This window comes from Grammomys surdaster, unplaced genomic scaffold (assembly GCF_004785775.1).
Source record: "Grammomys surdaster isolate TR1022 unplaced genomic scaffold, NIH_TR_1.0 125951, whole genome shotgun sequence".
In the NCBI taxonomy this organism is placed as follows: Eukaryota; Metazoa; Chordata; class Mammalia; order Rodentia; family Muridae; genus Grammomys; species Grammomys surdaster.
The window spans coordinates 3,688,036-3,708,386 of NW_021620772.1; the positions used below are offsets into that span (position 1 = coordinate 3,688,036).

At 37.8% G+C, this 20,351-nt stretch overlaps 1 protein-coding gene across 2 annotated transcripts in view; it reads left to right on the forward strand.

Moving 5' to 3' along the window:
- Ccdc171 (coiled-coil domain containing 171) overlaps positions 1-20,351 on the forward strand; it is a 301,438-nt gene that overhangs the window by 137,321 nt on the left and 143,766 nt on the right. For both annotated transcript variants that reach the window (XM_028753630.1, XM_028753631.1), the window contains 3 exons: positions 4,056-4,282; positions 4,549-4,731; positions 7,970-8,155. In XM_028753630.1, coding sequence (XP_028609463.1) covers positions 4,056-4,282; positions 4,549-4,731; positions 7,970-8,155 — 596 coding nt within the window. The remainder of the gene's footprint in view (positions 1-4,055; positions 4,283-4,548; positions 4,732-7,969; positions 8,156-20,351) is intronic.

The following is a 20,351-nucleotide window of genomic DNA, read 5'->3' on the forward strand; positions in this document are numbered from 1 at the left end:
TGGCATAACTGGGTCCTCAGGTAATGCTATGTCCAATTTTCTGAGAAACCACCAGACTGATTTCCAGAGTGGTTATACAAGCTTACAATCCCACCAACAATGGAAGAGTGTTCCTCTTTTTCCGTATCCTCACCAGCATCTACTATTCCTTGAGTTTTTGATCTTAGCCATTCTGACTGGTGTGAGGTGGAATCTCAGGGTTGTTTTGATTTGCATTTCCCTGATGACTAAGGATGCTGAACATTTCTTTAGGTGCTTCTAGGCCATTCGAGTTTCCTCAGTTGAGAATTCTTTGTTTAGCTCTGTACCTCATTTTTTAATAGAGTTAGTTGACTGTCTGGAGTCTAATTCCTTGAGTTCTTTGTATATATTGGATATTAGCCCTCTATTTGATGCGGGATTGGTAAAGATCTTTTCCCAATCTGTTGGTTGCCGTTTTGTCCTATTGACAGTGTCCTTTGCCTTACAGAAACTTAATGTTGCCTTAATGGAACTAACGCTACTTTTTACCTTTTCATGAAGCTGGAAGTTTCATAATGAGGACTTGAGGCCACTTTTTAGAAAATGTGTACAGTGTTTGACTACTACTTTCATAAACTTTGATGATAAATTCATAAGCAGTGGGCAGAGACTGCAGTTTTCATATTGCCTCTATAAATACTGGACAGGTGGCAACCTTTTTGGTTTTGTGATAGTGTTTTCCCACTTGAGATAAATTACCTCTTCTAGATATCCAAATGGTGTGCCTGCAAGAGATCATTTACCTCAAACAGGGGAGGATGCTACTTTCACTGAAGGGCTGAAACATCAATCATAGTGAGAGTAGAATACAGGCAGTTGAACTTTTTGGTACGACCTGTCTAAGATAAAAATGTAACAATAGAAACAACTGTACTTGACTTGGTTTCTGAATATACACAAGGGTAGATAGGCAGAAGTAGAGTGTCAGTACATTTTATTGCACATCTTTTCTATAATTAAAGGAAGACCTCTTGATTGTCTTGAAGAAAGGTGTCTCAGACACACCCTTGTTAGTAAGTTGCTACCAGTTTACTTCTTATTGCATAGTTTAGTAAACTTTGTAGAAGTCATAGATAGAAAGGATAAAACTCAGAAGCCTGATTGTGTTCAAGTCAAGACTGAAGCTTCATATTAGGAAGGTCAAAACAGTAAAAAATTGTGTTTTTGTTAATAAGTTATTGCTGTATTTTAAAGATCAAAGACTTTAGCCAGGCCGAGTTTTATATGCCCGTGGTACCAGCAGCTTTGAGGTAAAAGCAAGAAGATTCCAAGGCAAGCCTGACTTACCTAGGAAGTTCTAGGTCACCCTGGGCTACATTGTAAGAATATTTTAGAAAAAAAATGTTAAATTACTAACGTTTCTGACATTAACCTTATTCATCATTGATGCCTTTATATACTTTATTGTTAATTCACTATTATTCTTTGCTTAAAGGGAGTTTCTCTGTCTGAGCAGAAAAGCTTCATTCTAATTAGAAAACACACTGTAGACATTTAGTTTTCTATGGGTGACTGTATTTTCAGTAGCAATAGATTTCTGTAATGTTTTCTAACGACTTCTAGTTTTATTACAGACAACATTATGGATATTCTATCCATGTCTGAATTTTATTATGGCTAATAAAGATCAAGCTGGGGACTCCTGTAGTAGCTCTCTGTCCCCTCGGGAGTCCTGCCACCTCCAGGGTTAGAATTACTAGGCCAGTCAGCAGCTTAGGAATTTGTCAGAAGATTTTAATTGTAGATGTGAAAGTGTGCCTATTCTATTGGAGAAAGTAATTGTGTAACCTCTGATATGCTTCTTTATACCAGTCACATTATTTAAGTTGGGAAAATGACTAGCAAATGTATTTACCATAAAGAAAAAATTGCTTATAACCAGGCATGAATTTTAAGATGGTTGAGACAAGTAAACACGAGTATTTTTAGTGACTTTTGTTGTCTGTCATGTAAATAAATATGTGATCCTGGCACTACACCACCATCTCCTCCTGTATTATACAACTGTATTTCATATGATAACTTGCGAGCAGTATTGTAAAATGCTTCTTAAAACATAAATTATTTAGTGCTCTGACTGTAATTTGTGATGTTCAGCATACACGCTTAGGATGTGTCTTTCTCTAACTCCTTAACAATTCAGAAGACTGCCTCCTGGGATTGTACTGTCATTTAGTTTTCTCCTTCATTAGAAGTTAGAGTCTACCAAACACCTTTCAGTGATATAGTAAAATAAATAGTATATCTTAAAATTTAATTGTAGTTGAAATTTTATTTTAAGGCTCTTTTTATTGAAAATGCCATTACCTTTACATTACTTAAAAATTTAAAAACAGATCTTACATTTGCTTAAAAAGTCGCTTTTGATATAACATGAAAATTAGTATTATTTACTCTTGGTATTTTTGAATGCATTGTTGAGTTCAGTATTGTTGCAGCTGCTATGAAAGAACAATGGGATGTGATTGGTCAAACAAATATATAAAAATCTCCATATATGCTGGCCTGGCATAGTGAGGACATGGCAGCCGGAAATGAAAGACAACCAATATAAATATACCGTGCAGCTGAAGACACAGGGAATATGTGTACTTGATATCAAATGATGTGCTATGCTAAATATTAAGAGAAAAATTGTACTGTTCTTTCACTGAACAGTGAATTATTTAATGTATACAGTTACTTTCTTAACTGTTCTACATTATGTGCCGAATGCCATCCAATTGTGCTAGTGAACTGTTCGTCATTCACTACTCTTTAAATGACTTATTAACAAAAGAATTGCACACTTTAATTAAACTCTGTATGACTTTGTCCATGACACTCTTGGAGAATATGTTTACAATGAGTTTCATATAGCATGAAAATGCATTACTTTATATTTTCTGAAGTCAGTGTACTGGAAACTAATGACTAAAATTTATATGTACAATATTATACTTTTATCAAATTGGCAATTTTTGTTTTATGTTTTACTCTGGAGCAATGTGGTTTTCAAGTTTTGACTGCTACATGGCATAGATGATTTATCCTTCGGTTTATACATTGAGGAAGAGAATACATAGAATGCAGTTCAAATTGTAGAACACAGAGTGTCTATGAGGAGGAATGCAGAGTATTGCTGAGGCAGCTCTAAATGCCCTAGGAAACCAGTGACTGCCCCTTGATCACTGTTGCTCTTTCACTTTGAACTGCATGTGATTCCGTAATTAATGCATTGCATCTTGATTTGGTAACATTGCCTAAATTTCATTGTGCTTTTGCTAGAAAGAGGATTGGAATGAATTCCAGTAGTAGAGACTTTTGAAATGTAGAACGTACAGTGCTGGATTTGAACTTGAAGAATCTCTCAGAACTAGCCCTTCCACATGGATGGCACCATAAGCTGAACAAGGCTGGATTAAGAGCTGCTTAGAATAGGGAAAAGAAATCACATCACGGTCGTGAAGGCATAAGTACGCCTATTAGTGGTAATCTGAAATATCAGTTAGTAGGAAGAGTGGCAACAGTTTGTTTATCAACATTAAGTATAATTATTAATTACAGACCTAACGATCTGGTAGTAATCAGCTTGCATTGCATATACAGGGACCTCAAGTCCCTTAGGTGCAGGGTGATTACTGAAATCCCATGAGGAAGTAAGTAATTGTAGCTGTAGAATTTTAACTATTCTGGAGCAAAGCAAATTGTGCTTTCTTGTCCGAGAATATAAGTCTCATGGCACCAAGGTCAGAAGCAGTCCCGATTATGAATAGAAGCCAAGATCCTATGAAGTGTTAGAAAAGAAAGGGAAGGTGACGTGCTAGCATTACCGTGTTCCATGGTCAGACTGTAAGTTCCTGAGGAGCACAGTTCAGTAGTGACTCATTGCCTGTGCCCAGCTTTTCATGTTGAAACTTGATGGGGAAGGGACTTTTCAGATATTACTACAACTGCTCGAGAACTATATAACTGGAAATCAATCTACTGAGATCAGTAACATTGTGAAATCAACACAAGACAACTCATATTTTATGCTTTTTTTTCCTTTGAAGATCCAAATTCCAGAATTTGTGGACATTTACTCATAGGTGCAGCCAAGAATTCTTTTGCAAAACTAATGGATAAAATTAGTTTGGCAATGGAAAGCATACCTCTGCATAGCAGCCGGAGCATAACATACGTAGAAAAGGATTCCCTGGTTCAGAGGCTGGCCCGAGGACTTCACAAAGTGAACACACTAGCCCTGAAATATGGCTTGTGCAGCCATATCCCCATTATGGTATGTGCTATTTCATTTAGTAGTGACTTTAGGATTTGTGGGTTAGAGCATGTTTCAAACTCATAGTTCAAATCAATTCTATGTGAATAATTTAGTTTCATGCACACTTTTAATAAAAAAGCTCCTTGAGTAAGTTTACTTACTTGGTTTAGAAATAGCTATTTTTATTTTTTGTCGGTTTGAATTACATTTAATTTAATAAAGTGCTCATTGCAATTAGTAAATTAGTAACTGATGTTTCCAAATGTATTCTTATTTAACAACAGAAAAGCACTGCATCGTTACAAAAGCAAATATTTGGATTTACACAAAGGCTGCATGCGGCTGAGGTAGAGCGCCGCTCCCTGCGCCTAGAGGTGACAGAATACAAACGGGCCGTGCATGAGATGAAAAAGGAGCTGGACAAGTCACAGAGTCTGCAAACACAGTTAAATGAATTCAAGCACTCTGTAAGCAAATGATGGCTGTATGATAGCTTTCTCTCCACCTCTTCTGTAACACTGTTTGATTATTAGAAATAATCCGAGGTCTCTTCAACAGGATTGTTTTGTTTTAAACTTTTCTGTTATTTTTTCCAATTTTATTTTTTCTTGATACAGATTTTTCAGACAGTATATTCTGATTAGTTTCCCCTCCCCCATCTCTTTCCTGCCTCCGTTCCCTTTCCATACCCTTTCTTTTTCTTTTTCATTAGAAAACAGGCCGTCTAAAAATAATAAAAACAAGCAATCTAGACTAGAGCAAAGCAAACAAACATACAGAAAAAAAAAACAAGCCAAAGAAAAAGTACAAGAGAGACATATAGACACACAGATACACATGTTCATTCATACAGGAATCCTATAGAACACTGGAATCTATAAGATGTATGCCCAGGACCTGGAAGGTTAAAGACAGAAACCTCCACAGATGCCGCCATTGAGTTCTTTTTGTTTTGACCATCTACTGCTGAGCACAGAGCCTGCCCTTAAGCTTGAGATTGTATACCCAGCATCTTACTAATTAATCAGTTAATTAACTATCAGTGTGTGTGTGTGTGTGTGTGTGTATAGGTGTAAAGTAAAAACTTACGTTTTTTTTTTTTTTTTTGGAAAGTCGGTTGGGTGGTGTTTTGCTGGGGCAAAGACGTGAAGGAGTGTGTTCTACTGAAGTGGACACAGGTGAAAGACTAAGGCAGATTCATGAAAGAACATTTCACTGAAGCCGACACAGGACAAAGGCTGTTCTACTAAAGCAAACACATGGAAGGACACATGATGAAAGATTCTTTGCTAACAACACACATGTTGTTAGCCTTACACTGCATAGGTGATCTCCATTTGTCAGGACTCCATAGAAATATACCAGAAAACCTCTGGTGGTGTGCTGCAGTTTCTTGCTGCTTCGGCTGATATCGGCTTGGGCTGATTGACAGAGTGATGTCAGCTGGGACAGGTGTATGTGCTGAGACGACGCGGCTGAGGCAAGACCCGAAGAGGACATATGGTTTAGAGGGCATAAATTGGACTCAGTGGACAGTGATGGAGGCCTGGCTGTCTCTGCCAGGTAGTGCCACCCCTACTGATTTGTGTTTGCTGTCCTGACTCTACCAAACTGATATATCCATGAAATGTTTATGCATGGATCAAGCTGCCACTGCTGACCTGTGAACTGAACTGCCGATTTCCAGACAACACAGACCGGAGTTGCTCCAAAGAACCTTTCTAAACAGGTCCACTTGCCCTGCATCCTTTCTTTCCCACTGGGTAAAAAAGAGGTTAAAGCATTTAAAAACCATCATTAAAAATAGGTTTTAAAGTTACATGGGTGTGCCTGTATTGTGTATGTGCACGAGTACACACACACACACTTGTTTGCAACAGTGTGAGTGTGAGACATAGAGGCAACTCTTAGGAGTTGCTTCTCTCTCCCATCGTGGGGCTGGGGCTCAGCCTCAGGGTGTCGGGGCTTTCGTGGCAGTAAGCACCTTATCTCGCTACCTGTCTTGTTTTTCCAAGATTCCACTTTAAAGGATGTATTTTTTATTTTAATTAAACTTCTGTTTTCCAAACTGATACAAGCGTGTGGTTAGCAAGGCCGACAGCTCTCAAAGGCGTGTGGTGGAGTGTAGTAGCAGTTAAGAAGGATTGCTTTCATCTCAGAGAACTCCCTTTTACAATGCCTTTGATTGAGGAGCCTGCTGTTGGTGGAGGAGACAAAACTCTCCTCTCTTATATTTTGAGTAATTTTATTCTCATATTTTATACTACCTTACAATTTGAATATTTTGAATAAATTAGATTATTTAGTCTCCTATATGTGCTCACGGTATAAATTTATCCTTAAATTTAGTTCAAACAACACTTTCTCTTTCTGTGAGTTGCATAATTTCTGGGCCCTGAAGAAACAATTTTTGTCTTCTTTGTGAGAAAACTGAGAGTTAAAGAGCTTCATTAAGATGTTAGTAATTTATAGTTTCTAGATAAGAAACAGTGAGATATGATTTTTATTCTTCCATATCTAGATTTTTTTTTTAAAGAATTCCAATCAGGTGACACTATGTCTGTGATAAATGATACGAATCTACCTTAAGTCCCTTTTCACAGTGGCAAAGCTCTGACTTTTGAATCCGTGCAGGTGGTATGAAGAGATTGTTTCCCTACTTCTACACGTACTCTGCAGACATACCTTCTGTGTGCCATTCTTCTCTTTGCACTTCAGGATCACAATGTCAGGTTTCTTGTTTTACTAATGCAAAGGCTTGGAAGAAGGGATATTGGAGTATGTCTGACCTAGATCCCATGTGCCTTTAAGGCATGGTGGCTGGTGAGAGCTGTTGTTAGCTTTCCAGAGCCCTCTCACAGAGAATAGTCACTGTACTGCAAGCCATCCTTTATGTTATGGCATAGAGACTATTCTTTAATTATTCTCTCCATTGGGTGAGAAAGCTAAGTGAGTTCTCAGTGCAGTGCAGCTACCTCCATGCAAGATGTGTATGGGCAGGAAAACGAGGTGGATTTTGAAAATGACTGTGGGGGAAAAACCAACAACAACAAGGTAGCATGAGAGTGTGAGCATGGGTGGGAACTGCCAGACACAGGCCTCTGGGTCAGAGACATCCATCGGAGAAGTAGTCCACTGACACAGACATAGGGATCATCTGGATACTTCTGGACATTTGAGTGTCTCTCTTAAAGGCTGCGAGTCTTTTATCATCTTTACAGAAAGTTTGGAATTTCAAGTGTCAAGATTTGGACTAAAAAGATAACATTAAAAGTATGATTCTTATACTTTAAAAACTAAAGTGATAGTTTACCTTGACCTTTTATTTTGAGGAAAACAAATTTTATGTATTGTATTATAGTAAATTCTTAGAAATGTTTGCATTATATTATTTTGCAAAGTCCTATTTATGTATGTATGTATTTATGTACACTGTGTAAGTGTCTAGGTACCTATGGAGGCCAGAAAAGGACATCAGATCCCCTGGAGCTGGAGTCCTAGGTGGTTGTGAGCCCCTCCCCCCATCTCGTGGGTGCTGGGAACTGAACTCTCATCTTCTAGAGGAACATAAGTGCGCGTAAGCACAGAGCCATCCCTTTCTAGCCCCATATTATATTTGTTATGTTGGTAAATTTAGCTCTGGAAGAACAAATAGTACAGCAATACAACTGGCTTGCAACTGATTGTTTTCTCTTCTTTTTAAAGAAATTGATCACTCACGAGAAGTTTGAAAGTGCGTGTGAAGAGCTAAACAATGCACTACTTCGGGAGCAGCAGGCACAAATGCTGCTGAATGAGCAGGCCCAGCAACTGCAGGAGCTGAATTACAGACTCGAATTGCACTCCAGCGAGGAAGCTGACAAAAACCAGACTCTCGGAGAAGCTGTTAAGGTAAAACATCTCTTGTATAGTGAGTGACTTGCTCTTCTCGTGGATCCTGGTGTGTTTGTGAGTGTCATGTATAGCTCCTGAACAGGGGACAGATCCACAGGTGTGAAATCTTTCTCTGTAAATGACTTGTAAGGATGGTGTGAAGTGTCATTCCGTCGTACTTACAGGCTGTGAGGACATGCATGGAAACTGTAAAGGTGGGCTTTAATGACTGGTTGAATACAAGTGTTTTTCCAGTAATATTTTTTTAAATGTATTTTTTATTGAAAACAACTTTTTATATGATATATTCTAATCATGGTTCTCCTCCCCCATTTCTTTTCAAATCTTTCCCATCTGCCTGGTTACCAACTCCACACCCTTTATTTCTCTGTCTTCAGAAAACACAAGCAAACAAAAAACCAAAGCAGAATAATGAAAAAAAGGAAAAACAACCCCACAAGAAACACACACACACACACACACACACACACACGGAGTATGAAAACACAAATTCAGAAACCGTAACATACAAGCAAAAGATCAATAAGACAAAACTGCCCAAACAAAGCCATATGAGTGAAAACATCTACAAAAATACCATTGAGTTCATTTTGTGTTGACTGTCTACTACCTGCCCTCAGGTGTGGTTAATATACGTAGTGAGATTCCATTGGAAAAAACTAATTTACCCTTTGCAAGTGGATGTCAGTTGGAGAATGCTTCTTGTTAGGGATAGGACTCTATGTCTGCTTCTCCCTTTCCTGTTGGGATCCTGTTTGACTTGAACCTGTACGGTCCCTGAGCATGCTGCCACAGTCTCTGTGAGTTCATGTTTGCTTCAGTCCTGTTGTGTCTGAGGGGCCACTAGTTCCTTGGTGTCATCTTTTCCCACTGGCTTTTACACTCTTTCTGTGTCCTCATAGTTCCCTGAGTCCTGAGCTTTACAAAGACAAAGAGGTTTGAATGAAGACAATTTTATTTAGGACTGAATTTTCTGAAGTCTCTTACTCTCTGCACATGGGTCTCTGTATTAGTTCCTATCTACTGTAAGAGGAAGCTTCTCTGCTGATGGCTTAGGCACTGATCCACTGGTATAGCAGAATGCCATTAGGAGTTAGTTTTTTTTGCTATGTTTGTTTGCTTTCCTCCTATGCCCATGGCCATTTAGGTAGCATCAGACATGGTTTCCATCTTGTAGAGAGTGGTTGATTGCTCCCACAACATACATATGTGCCACTATTGCACCAGCATATCATGAAGACAGGTCACTCTAGTAGATTTCAGGGTTGGTAGCTGGATTGGTAGTTACTTTTCTCCCCTGGTAGTATTCAGAGTACCACCTAGTACCGTGAATACTAGGGGTGAAGGCTCTAGTTAGACACAACTCAGCTTCTCTTTGTTTAATGAGATATGTGAATGTTGTCTTCAGCAATAGGGCTTTACTATCAGTTTGTAGTAAGTAATTTGGCCATATCCTATTTTGTCAAATCTTTCTCCAATTTGTCATTTTATCTGCCCCTCAATTAGATGTAACTTTCAAACATGGCTGTTTCCTTCTACAAACTAACCATGCCTTCACTGTTAGAGATTAAAGGTGTATACTAAGGATGTATCTGTATCAAGCCAGATCATACTGTAATCCAGAGTGTATCTGCATTCTGGCCAGATCATATAGACTTAGAAGGTCTTTGGATATGATCCCATGCCGGAGAGGCCATGTTGCTGGGTTAAAATTCCTCTACACTCTTGCCTTTTTATCCCTCTCCCTATTTAATCCTCATGTTCCTGTCTCCCCTGTCTTTCTGTAACTATATGTTCTATTTCTCCTATCTTGGGATCCCTAGCTTTTTACTGTACACCTCACTTCAGTGGTCATATGGATTGTTGCATGCCTATCAAAAGCTTAAGAGCTGACATTCACACACAGGAGAATGCATAAAATACTTATATCTGGGGGTCTGGATTACCTCCTTCAGGATGAATTGTCTTTTGATTTGTGATTTTTTTCCTTCCTCTATTCCTATATTCTTAGATTTGGTCTTTGACAGCATCCCAGATTTCCCAGATATTTTGTGATTGGATGTTTTTAGATCTAACATTTTCTTTGACTGAGGTATCCGTGTCTTGTACCTTGTCTTCAGTGCCTGAGAGTCTATCTTCCCTGTTTTGTAGTCTGTTGGTGAGGCTTGTCTCTGAGGTTCTTGTTTGACTTCTTAAAATTTTCACTTCCAGTTTTATTTTTGTTTGGGTTTCTTTAGTGATTCTGTTTCTTTGTTACACTCTCCTTTCACACTGAGTTGTTTTCATTATTTTATTCCACAGTTTCTGTTTTCACAGACTTCTTTCATATCTCCTTCATTCATACCTTCTTCAAGGTCCTTGGGCATATTCATGATTGTTTTGAAGTCCTTGTCTTGCACTTTAGCTATACTCAGGGCCACTGTAGCAGGGTTACTGGGCCTAGTGGAGGCATATTGTTTTGGCTGTTCAATTTTGTGTATTTTGTTCTGGTGTCTAGTCTTTTTGTGTAAGGATGATTGAGATGATTCTAGGTGCTCATGTCTAATCTAGTCTTTGTTGGGTGGGTGCTCTGTTGATTAGTTTCTATTGCCCATTCTAGATCTCAGAAAATGTGATAGCCATGGGTGGCCTAGTAGAGAATGCTTCTTTAGCTTGCTGGGTGGCAGAAGGTGAGAGATGGGCTAGTAGAAAAGGCCAAGAGGGGCTTCTGGAAAGATCTTAGGGGATTCTGTCCGCACCATCAGGCAGGTCCCCAGGGAGTTGAAGGAATTGTGGGAGGAGAGCCTCCTACAAGCACATTGCTGTGACACAAAGGGTGATCCGGGGAAACAGGGATGAAAGGGCTAAGGGGATGGGTCTGCACTGAGTATCCAGTGAATGACATTGAGGCTGGAGGAGGGCCACCTGCAAGCAGGCTGTTACAGGGATGAGGGTGAGAATGGAGCTGATGTGATGCTGGACAGGTAGGAGGGTGTGATTCACCTACCTGAGTCCCAGCCGTTATGTCTGCTGTGATCCCAGGTAGAAGTTTTTAGGCATCAGGCTGACACGAAGGAATGGAGGTGGGATAGAAGGGAGGGTTGAGAGTGTCCACAGGAAGGAGCAAAGCTGGGTGTGCACCGAGGTCTGACAGAGTCCCCAGTAATGGTTTTTGAAATTGGATTCTTTAATATATGTAACATTTCACTTTTTTTCCTTTTTGATTGACAACATTTATATACTTGTGGTTGGAAAGGTTGTGTTGTGTACAGAACTTTTCCTGGGGAGATGCAAAACACATGTCTAGTCATCCTGGATAGGGAACCCACGATTGACCAAGGATGGATACTACTAGAGTCCAATGTGGTGAACCAATGAGTTTTATTGGGGTTAGTTACAGGAGTATGGGTAAGGGGTTACTTAAAAGAGCAGATATTACTCAAAGACAGCTACATCACCAAGGCCTACCCCAATATGGGTGACATTTCATAAAGCTAGGAACCTGGAGCACACTGCACAGCCTGTAGGCAGCTCAACAGGTGACTCTAGTCTAAATGTCTTCTTGGCAGCTGGTCTGGATTCAGCATCTTCTTTGGAGCTTTTGCTCTTCTGAGAGTCTTCTTGGCAGGTTGGTTTGGCTAAGAGTCTTCTCTTCAACTTGGCTTGTCTGAGAGTTACTGTCCCTTTATTGCTTATTCTGAGAGGGAGGGGCCTAGTAAATCTGGTCAGTTTCAGGGACTTCCTGAGGCTAATTTGGCTCGTTTATCTCTCTGCTTAAAGAGCTTCCTGATGGAATTTTTCAATTTGGGAGGAAACTGTTATGTAACAGATAGCTCAGTGGTAAACTGCTTGCCAAATGAGAAGCTAAGCTTGATCCTCAGCACCCAAGTTAAAAAGCCAGGTGTGGCGGCATGCTTGTGATGCGTGCAGACGAGGCAGAAATGGTTGGATTCCTGGTACTTGCTGGCCATCTAGAATTCTAGAATTGCCTAATCAGTGGACTCAGGCTAGTGAGCAATGCTGTGTCAAAAAGCAAAGCGACAGGCCTGAGAAATGACACCAGTGCTCTGAATTCATATATATATATATATATATCCATGCATGTATGTATATAGGCATATACATGCACAGATACAGTTGCATATCCTTATGGGGTACTGGGTAATATTTTAAAAAAGAAATGCCTAATTGTAGAAGGATCATTTCAGCATAATTAACATATCTATTATTCACATATTTCTTTGTTGTCATATCATTTAACATCCACTCTCTTAGTAATTTTGAAATAACATTATTAACTATAATCACTGAAGAATAGAGTACCAGGATTTATTCTTCATGTCTGGCTATTTAACCAGCACTCTGCCCTTTCTAGACTCTGTTTAAGATGGGCTGTATCTGTACTTTATTAAGCTAAGTTATTATTAATAAATTCAGATTTATCCCATATTCTCCCTCATCTTCATTCATTTTCCCCCTCAGAGAAGTATAAGATATCTATATCTAAATCTTTATGTACATGTCTCTGATTTCTTAATTAAGATTAACTCCTAGATAAGGAGTTACTTGGTCAAAAGCCACAAACTATTTTTTTTTGAGATAGAGTCTTGCCTTAAAGTCCGAACTGACCTTGAAGTCATGATTCCCATGTGCTAGCCTTCCAAGCACTGAGATTACAGGCATATGCCACCACACCTGGTCTCCCACGAACATTTTTAAAGTGCATGTATTATCAGTTGGCTCACAGCAAGTTTTTAATGAATGACATGAGTTCTTAGATATTTGAGAACTGTACAGTTGCCCAACCTGGCAGTTACTATTTCTATATTTTTTGCCAACTAAATAATATGTTTGTTATTTTAATTTATATCTCTTTGATTATTAATCAAGTTCAGCATTGTTTACAAGTATACTTGTCATTCAGTATTTTTGTGCTTCCTCTCCTATAAATAGGTAACATAATTGACAGAGTCATACGGGAATCTCTCTGTAAGTGCTGGCACTTACATTTATGTATCATATCTTCCAGCTGAGAGAGTTGCTTATATTAGTTTCTTTAAAATATGAGTCGCTTAAATATTGTTGTCAGGAGTGGAAAATTGTTTAATTACTATCTCTTAATTAGAACTAGCAGGTGGTAATGTAAAAATGTTCTCTTGTGGGAGGTAGCATGTTCAGTAGAAAAAACCAACTGGCCTTGGAACAAGGAGTCTCTAATTCAAATCCCAGTTCTGTCACTTGAACAATCTACTTAACCTTTCTCAGCCTTACTGTCTCCTGCAGAGCTAGGGATAATGATACCCAAGTTACGGGATTTTCCTGAGACTAAATTAAGATACTATTTGAAAGCAATTATATACTTGATAAATATTCTTCTGTGGTTTTTATAAGACTTTAAAACAGTAAGATTTGTATCTTTGTATTTATGAAATAAAACACACTCGTGAATAGAAGATACAGAAAATATAGATGAGTAAAAAAAGTTACCTATGATATATTATCTAAAAATAGCTACATTTTTTAAAAAGCATTTTAGTTTTAGTGATTTCTTTACATTTACTATTGATTAATTTAGTGTGCGTGTGTCTCATGTGGTAGAAGGAAAGAACAACCCCCACAGAAGTTGTCCTCTGACCTGCACATTCAAGCAGTGGTACACCCACACACAGACACACACAGACACAGACACACACATACACACACCCACTCCCCCCCCCCACACAATGTACATGCACAATAAATAAATGTAAAAGAAGAAGGACATTTCCTTTCGGTTTTTAGTTGGATTTTGGAGAGTGTCAAGGAGATTTTATTCCTAGATTGTCCATATTTAAAAAACCATGAATGGATGTTAGATATTGAAAAATGTATTCGGTGAACCCACTGAGATAATTGTATGTTTTCTCTTTCTTATTACTTTATGTTATGTTAAATTTTATCAGACCATAGCTAAGGATAATTACATCAGCTGTGAGCTAAAGATTTTTGACATATTTGAAAAATTGCAAACAAATAAGTATAAAACAAACAAATAAGTAATAAAGACTGTTCATGGCTCAGTCCTACATGAAGTGGTGTCTGAGTCCTTTCTTCTGGTGCTGTAACAGAACACCACAGGCTTGGTATTTCATACAAACAGGTATTGGTTTTTCCTGGTTCTGGAGGGTGTAAGTCTACCATGAAGGCGAGGCATCTAGTAAAGGCCTTTCTTCATCATCCTGTGGCAGAGCACAGAGTGTGAGACAGTACAAGTGCAAAGAAGGCAAAAATAGCCAGACATCCTTTTAAGGAGTTCACTTCCATGACAACTAATGTAGTCCCTTAATGATGACAATAATCCTTTCACGAGGATAGAGTCTCCATGATCCAATACCTTTAAAGAGTTTCAGTTTTTCAACACAAAGCTCATTGGATTAATTTTCTAACACATTTAAATGATGGTAAGTGGAAGCTCTGTTTAGACAGTATAACCAGTGAAGTTTGTGGTGATCAATCAGGACTAAAGAGAGTGGATATTTCAGTACTGGAAATAAGGAGGCAGGAATGGAAGTCTGAGTAGCTCCTTGAACTTGCAGACAGGTGGAGGCTGGAGTTGACAATCAAAACAGGAAAATTTGGGCCTTACAACTTATCACCTAGAGAACATCTATTTTCATGGAGCTAGAAGTCAGGAGGGGCTACTGTGAAATGGGCTCTAGAGAGCCTATCTGCTGGACACATGGAGACTTGGCCACTGCTCTGGACTCTGGATAGGAAATGTGTTACGAAAGCACAGACAACCCAGTCTCTCCACACACAAATAGAGAATCTTAGTGTATACATCCATTATGATTCAAGGATGATTTAGCTGAGAAATTATCTTGAAAGTGGTCTATCTTTTGTATTCCTATAGAAAGAGCTTGGAAATCATTAAGCAAGGATGCTACTATAGGGTAGAGAACACAGAATTTAGTCACATGATTGAACATCAACTAAGAAAATGTGTACGTCAGGTGGTATGAATATAAAATGTGCTGGTCAAGTCTTTAAACATTATAAAATGTAATAGTAATCTTCTTATGTTAGCCAATTGTCAGGTATTAAAAACATTGGAAAATAAAGATCATTGACTCCACAGAGACTTGTTTATTTTGTTATTTTATTATTTTAGTTTTATTTTATTATTTTGCTTGTTTATTTTATTCTCAGTAAAATTCTTGCAAATTGAATCTAAGAACATATCAAATGATTATTCATTAAGATCTAGTAGACTTCGTCATAGGGATATAGGGATGGTTCAGTATAGTAAAGTGATAAATGTATTACACTATATGAACATATTGAAAGAAGAAAAGAACACACAGCCATCTCAACAGATTCAGAAAAGTTTGACAAAATACAACATCCCTCTATGATAAATATCCTGGAGAGACTAGGGATACAAGGGGCTTACCTCAATATAACACAGAGTGATTTTCAGCAAGCCAATATCAGCCTAAACAACAATAAACCCAAAGCATTTCTACTAAGGTCAGGACCAAGACAAGGCTATTCACTCTTTCCATATTTATTCAATATAGTACTTGAAGTCTTAGAGCAGTGAGATAACTGAAGGACAATAAGGGAACACAAATAGGAAAGGAAGAAGTCAAAGATATCTTTATGTGTGAAAGATATGATTGCATATATAAATGACCCTAAAAGCTCTAACAGGAAACTCATAAAGCTGATAAACACTTTTGGAAAAGTAGCAAGATCCAGAATTAACCCCCAGATTAGTAGCCTTCCCATATAAAAATGACAAATGAAAAAAGAAATTAGAGAAACGGTGCCTCAAATGATATCTTAGGACAATCCTACTCAATCAAGTGAAAGACTAAACAGATGACATATGGGCAACAGTAACTGGACTCAGTGTGTGTTACACACACACACACACACACACACACACACACACACACAAGCATGCACGCACACACCAACTAGAGAAGAGGAGGTGGTGGGTGGCATATGGGAGGGGTTGTAGAAAGGAAAGGGAAAGGTAGAAATGATGTTAAGGTAAGTGTGTTCTTATATGAAATTTTCAAACAATTAAGAACACATGGTATATGTCTACAATGAAGTTTGTTTCAGGAAATAAAGAACAAAGTCATGTTTTCAGGACAATAGATACAACTGAAGATAATCATCAAGTAAATCAAGTCAGTCTCACAAGACAAATCTATATCTTCTCACTTGTGGATCCTAGATTTCATACATACATACACACAAACATACACACATATAAATATATAATGCATATGTATACACATATATGTATATAACATGAAATTAGAAATAAAACTGTGTATGGAGACAGGAAAAATAGTAGGGAGGAGAAAAAAGAAGGCAAAAGAGTACATACCCCAAAGTAATTTATATACCTATGTGAAAATACCCTTATGTAACCCAGTTCTGTGAATATATGTTAATGAAAGAAAAATATATGAAGCAATTTAAGCATCTTTTAATAGACACACCCAGAGCATAATAATAATTAATGTCTATCATATAATTCATTTTCACGGAGCAGGATTATTAACATTATTACTTAATTTAAAATCTTATCTTTTTTTTTTACTTTAATCCCATATGTTTTTATCTTCCTAATGGGTTACACTATTGAGACCTAAGGGGAGTCAATTATATTTGAAGGTCAAAGAAGAATAATTAAAAAAGCAACAGTGTTCATATCTCTTTATAAATAATAGTTTAGCAGAAAATTCAATTTAGAAGCTAAAAGATTCATAAAATGACATTCTCACTTTTGTTAGCCTGAACATCAGAAAAACACATATTAAAATATAATACTCATCTTCTTAGTTTAAGCTTAGGACATATGTTGTTGTCTTCTTTTACTTTTCTTTTTTTTTTTTTTACACATTTTAGAATTTTTTTTATTGGATGAGTTTTAACAACATTGCAAAGTTACCATGACTAGTGTTCCACACCCTCTGTCCTGCATGTTTGTACTTGGATATAGTTGAGCTTTTGACATCACATGATCAAGCAAACAGCAGTGAATACTCTATTATTCAAAAAGACCTTATGCATTTCATTAAAAAATCATTTTGCAAGTGGTTTCAGCTTTATCAACAATTTCATTTGACACATTCCATACTTCATGCTCTCAAAATAGAAGAAGTGGCCTAAAACTAAGAGGTTTTTTTTTGTTGTTTGTTTGTTTGTTTTGTTACTAACATTAATGAATACCATTCAGGTCTATAGAACTAAAGTTTAACATTTTACATTATAAGCAGCAATAATTTACTGATATCTGGTAACAAATTCCACTGAAACTGAATACATCCTGTTACATTCAAAACAGACATTTTGTAAATTTTAATATTCAATTTTATATGCTACAGTGCAAAAGAAGTAACACCCTGATGTTTCCTGAGCTTTAGGAAATTAACAAGGTTCTGACCACTACTCTCGATTTAAAATAGTCTCCTTACTATGCAAAGCCATGTCAAAAGTATACAATTAAATTAGTTTTTTTTGAGAAGTGAAAAGCGTAGCCACCTATGATTGGTTAGAGTAATAAAAACAAAGTATTTACAGTATATACAAAGCTAAAGTATTTACAGTGCTACAGAGGGTATGCTGGATCTGCCTGTAGAACAAAGGTCAGAGAACCTAATTACCAACTCTCCCTTTTCTTTCAAAACAGTACACCGAAAGACATTCTGGTAAGTTACTTAGTATTAAATATTGCAACTTATATAACATTTTAACATACACTTCCATAATGCCCAGTACAAGGGACTAAATGAGAAAAAAGATGAAAATCAAGAGAATCAACATGCTTTGAGAAATGGTTTGAATGTGTGTGCATCAAGTGAGAATGACTTCTCATTAGAGCTCTGTGCCCACAGAATTACAAAGAGTGAGTTTCTACTTCAATCTTTTCCTCTGCTTGTAGTACATCAGGGTCAACATGAACAACTGGAGGTCGGAGGATAACTTCAGGCCCCCCACCATATATAGACTGCAGGAAGTTCCATGTTTCTTCTGAAATTTGACCAGAGTCTGCTCCTTGCTTGAGTGTCACATTACCACATTTAGTGACTGTAATTTTAGTGTTGTCGATTGGACCTGGAGGATCTCCATCCTTACCCTTTACAGAACTCTCCTATTCTCTAAACCACTGCATGCTGATACAGTAAAAAGTAGCTGGAGTGTCCTCCTCTTGAAATGCTCTGTTGAGCTCAGCCCTCTAGTATCCCCCAACACTGAGACATCAAGCCTCCACAGGACCAAGCAGGTCTCCTCCCACTGATACCAGATAAGGCAGTCTTCTGCTACATGGATGGGCCAATGTGCACTCTTTGGTTGGTGGCTCAGTCCCTGGGAGCTCTGAGGGAACTGTTTAGTTGTTGTTCTTACTATGGGGTTGCAATCCCCTTCAGCTCCTTTAGTCCTTCCTCTTAACTCTTCCATTGGGGTCCCTGGGCTCAGTCCAATGGTTGGCTGTGAGTATCTGCATCTGTGTTAGTCAGGTGCTGGCAGAGCCTCTCAGAGGACAGCCATGACAGGTCTGCCATGTTGTTATTTTCAAAGTGTATAGTTTGATAGCTAACTATATTCATGCTTGAGTTTGTTCTCACTCAGTTGTTACTTGAAGTTAAAACTATCACTTCTTAATTGAGCACTTTGGTTAGATTACATGTTAAAAAAGTATTTTATATCATATAGGTCAACTTACTTTGCGTACTTATTTTACAGGCATCTTGACTTGTCTTTTGTAACCAAGCATGCTTATTATAAAATTATTAAACAAAATCCTTCATGCCATTTCACTTATCATTTGTATATAATTATTGTTAAAAATTCCCAAATCAACCTAGAGAGATGCTATATTTTGTATTCAGTTTTTTAGGCAGCAGAGGTATCGTTTTCACTAGCACTGTCAAAGCTTCCTTCTGGCACACATTAGAATATGCACGAGCAGAAACAAAGAAATGAGGAGGTTACAGTAGACTCCTGACTGAATGTGATGTGGCTTACAGCAGGGCGGCAGGAGTCAGGATGCCGAGGCTCTGCTTTGATTTGGAAGACAGATATTCGGGAGATGAGTTGTGGATGATCCTTTAGCTGCCAGGCTAATGGGTTTATGGGTTTGCAATTTAGGAACAGTTATTGGGATTACTTAAAATATAGGCTTTTTTAAAATAGCCAAGTAAAAATACCAAGAATCCTTCAAAGTATATTTATGCAATATTTTGTCTCATGTAGCATTTTCCACTATTAAAACTTCAGAGTACACTTTCTGATTATCCAATACCAAATGAGCAGCTCTAAAAAGATACATGCCAACACACATACAAGAAACACTACACAGACTGAGCAGGTTGTATGTGTGTATTTACTTCTCTCCCTCTCTCTCCATCTCTCCTTTCCTCCTCTGTGTGTGTGTGTGTGTGTGTGTGTGTGTGTGTGTGTGTGTGTGTCTATCTGTCTGTGTAGACAAGAAGCCATGAATTTGAAAGGGAATAGGAAGGTCTATGGAAAGATTGAGAGAGAAGAAAAGGAAGGGGGAAAATAATCTAATTATATTACAATGTCAAAAAACAAAGAAAATAATAATTAAAAAACCCCCATTCTGATGCAGTTAAGGTGATGCTCACGACTTTAATCCCAGCACTTGGGGGAAGAAACAGGCATGTCTCTGTGACTTCAAGTCCAGCTTGCTCTACTGTTTCAAACAAAACAGACACTTCAGATGAACATCAGGTTGATTCTTTACTCAGAAAAGAGCTCTCAAGCAGGAGAATTACCGAGTCAAAGATACTGGTATTTTTTTTTCCTTTAAATCATTGAATTGGGGTTTTATTTTAGGTCCCATATGTTTCTTCACATGTATAAGAACACCCATCTAATTCCATACTTATTAGCATTAGGTATTAATATTGCAATACTGGAAGCAGCACATCAAAATCAAGGTCTTCCAACAGACCAGAGAAGCATGCTGTCTCATTTTGCATCGATTGTAAAAAGGAGCAGTATGTTTCCCCACAGATGGTTTTTGTCCTTTATTTCATGTAGCTAGCTTGTTACTTTAGAAAAGAGAAACGATGCCGTTGAACATGAATACTCAGATCAACATGCTACAAAGACTTTGCATTATTGTAGTTGGCAGTCACAATGCGCTCAGATGAGTATTATAGCTGCCTAAGCAAACAAAAATAAGTTC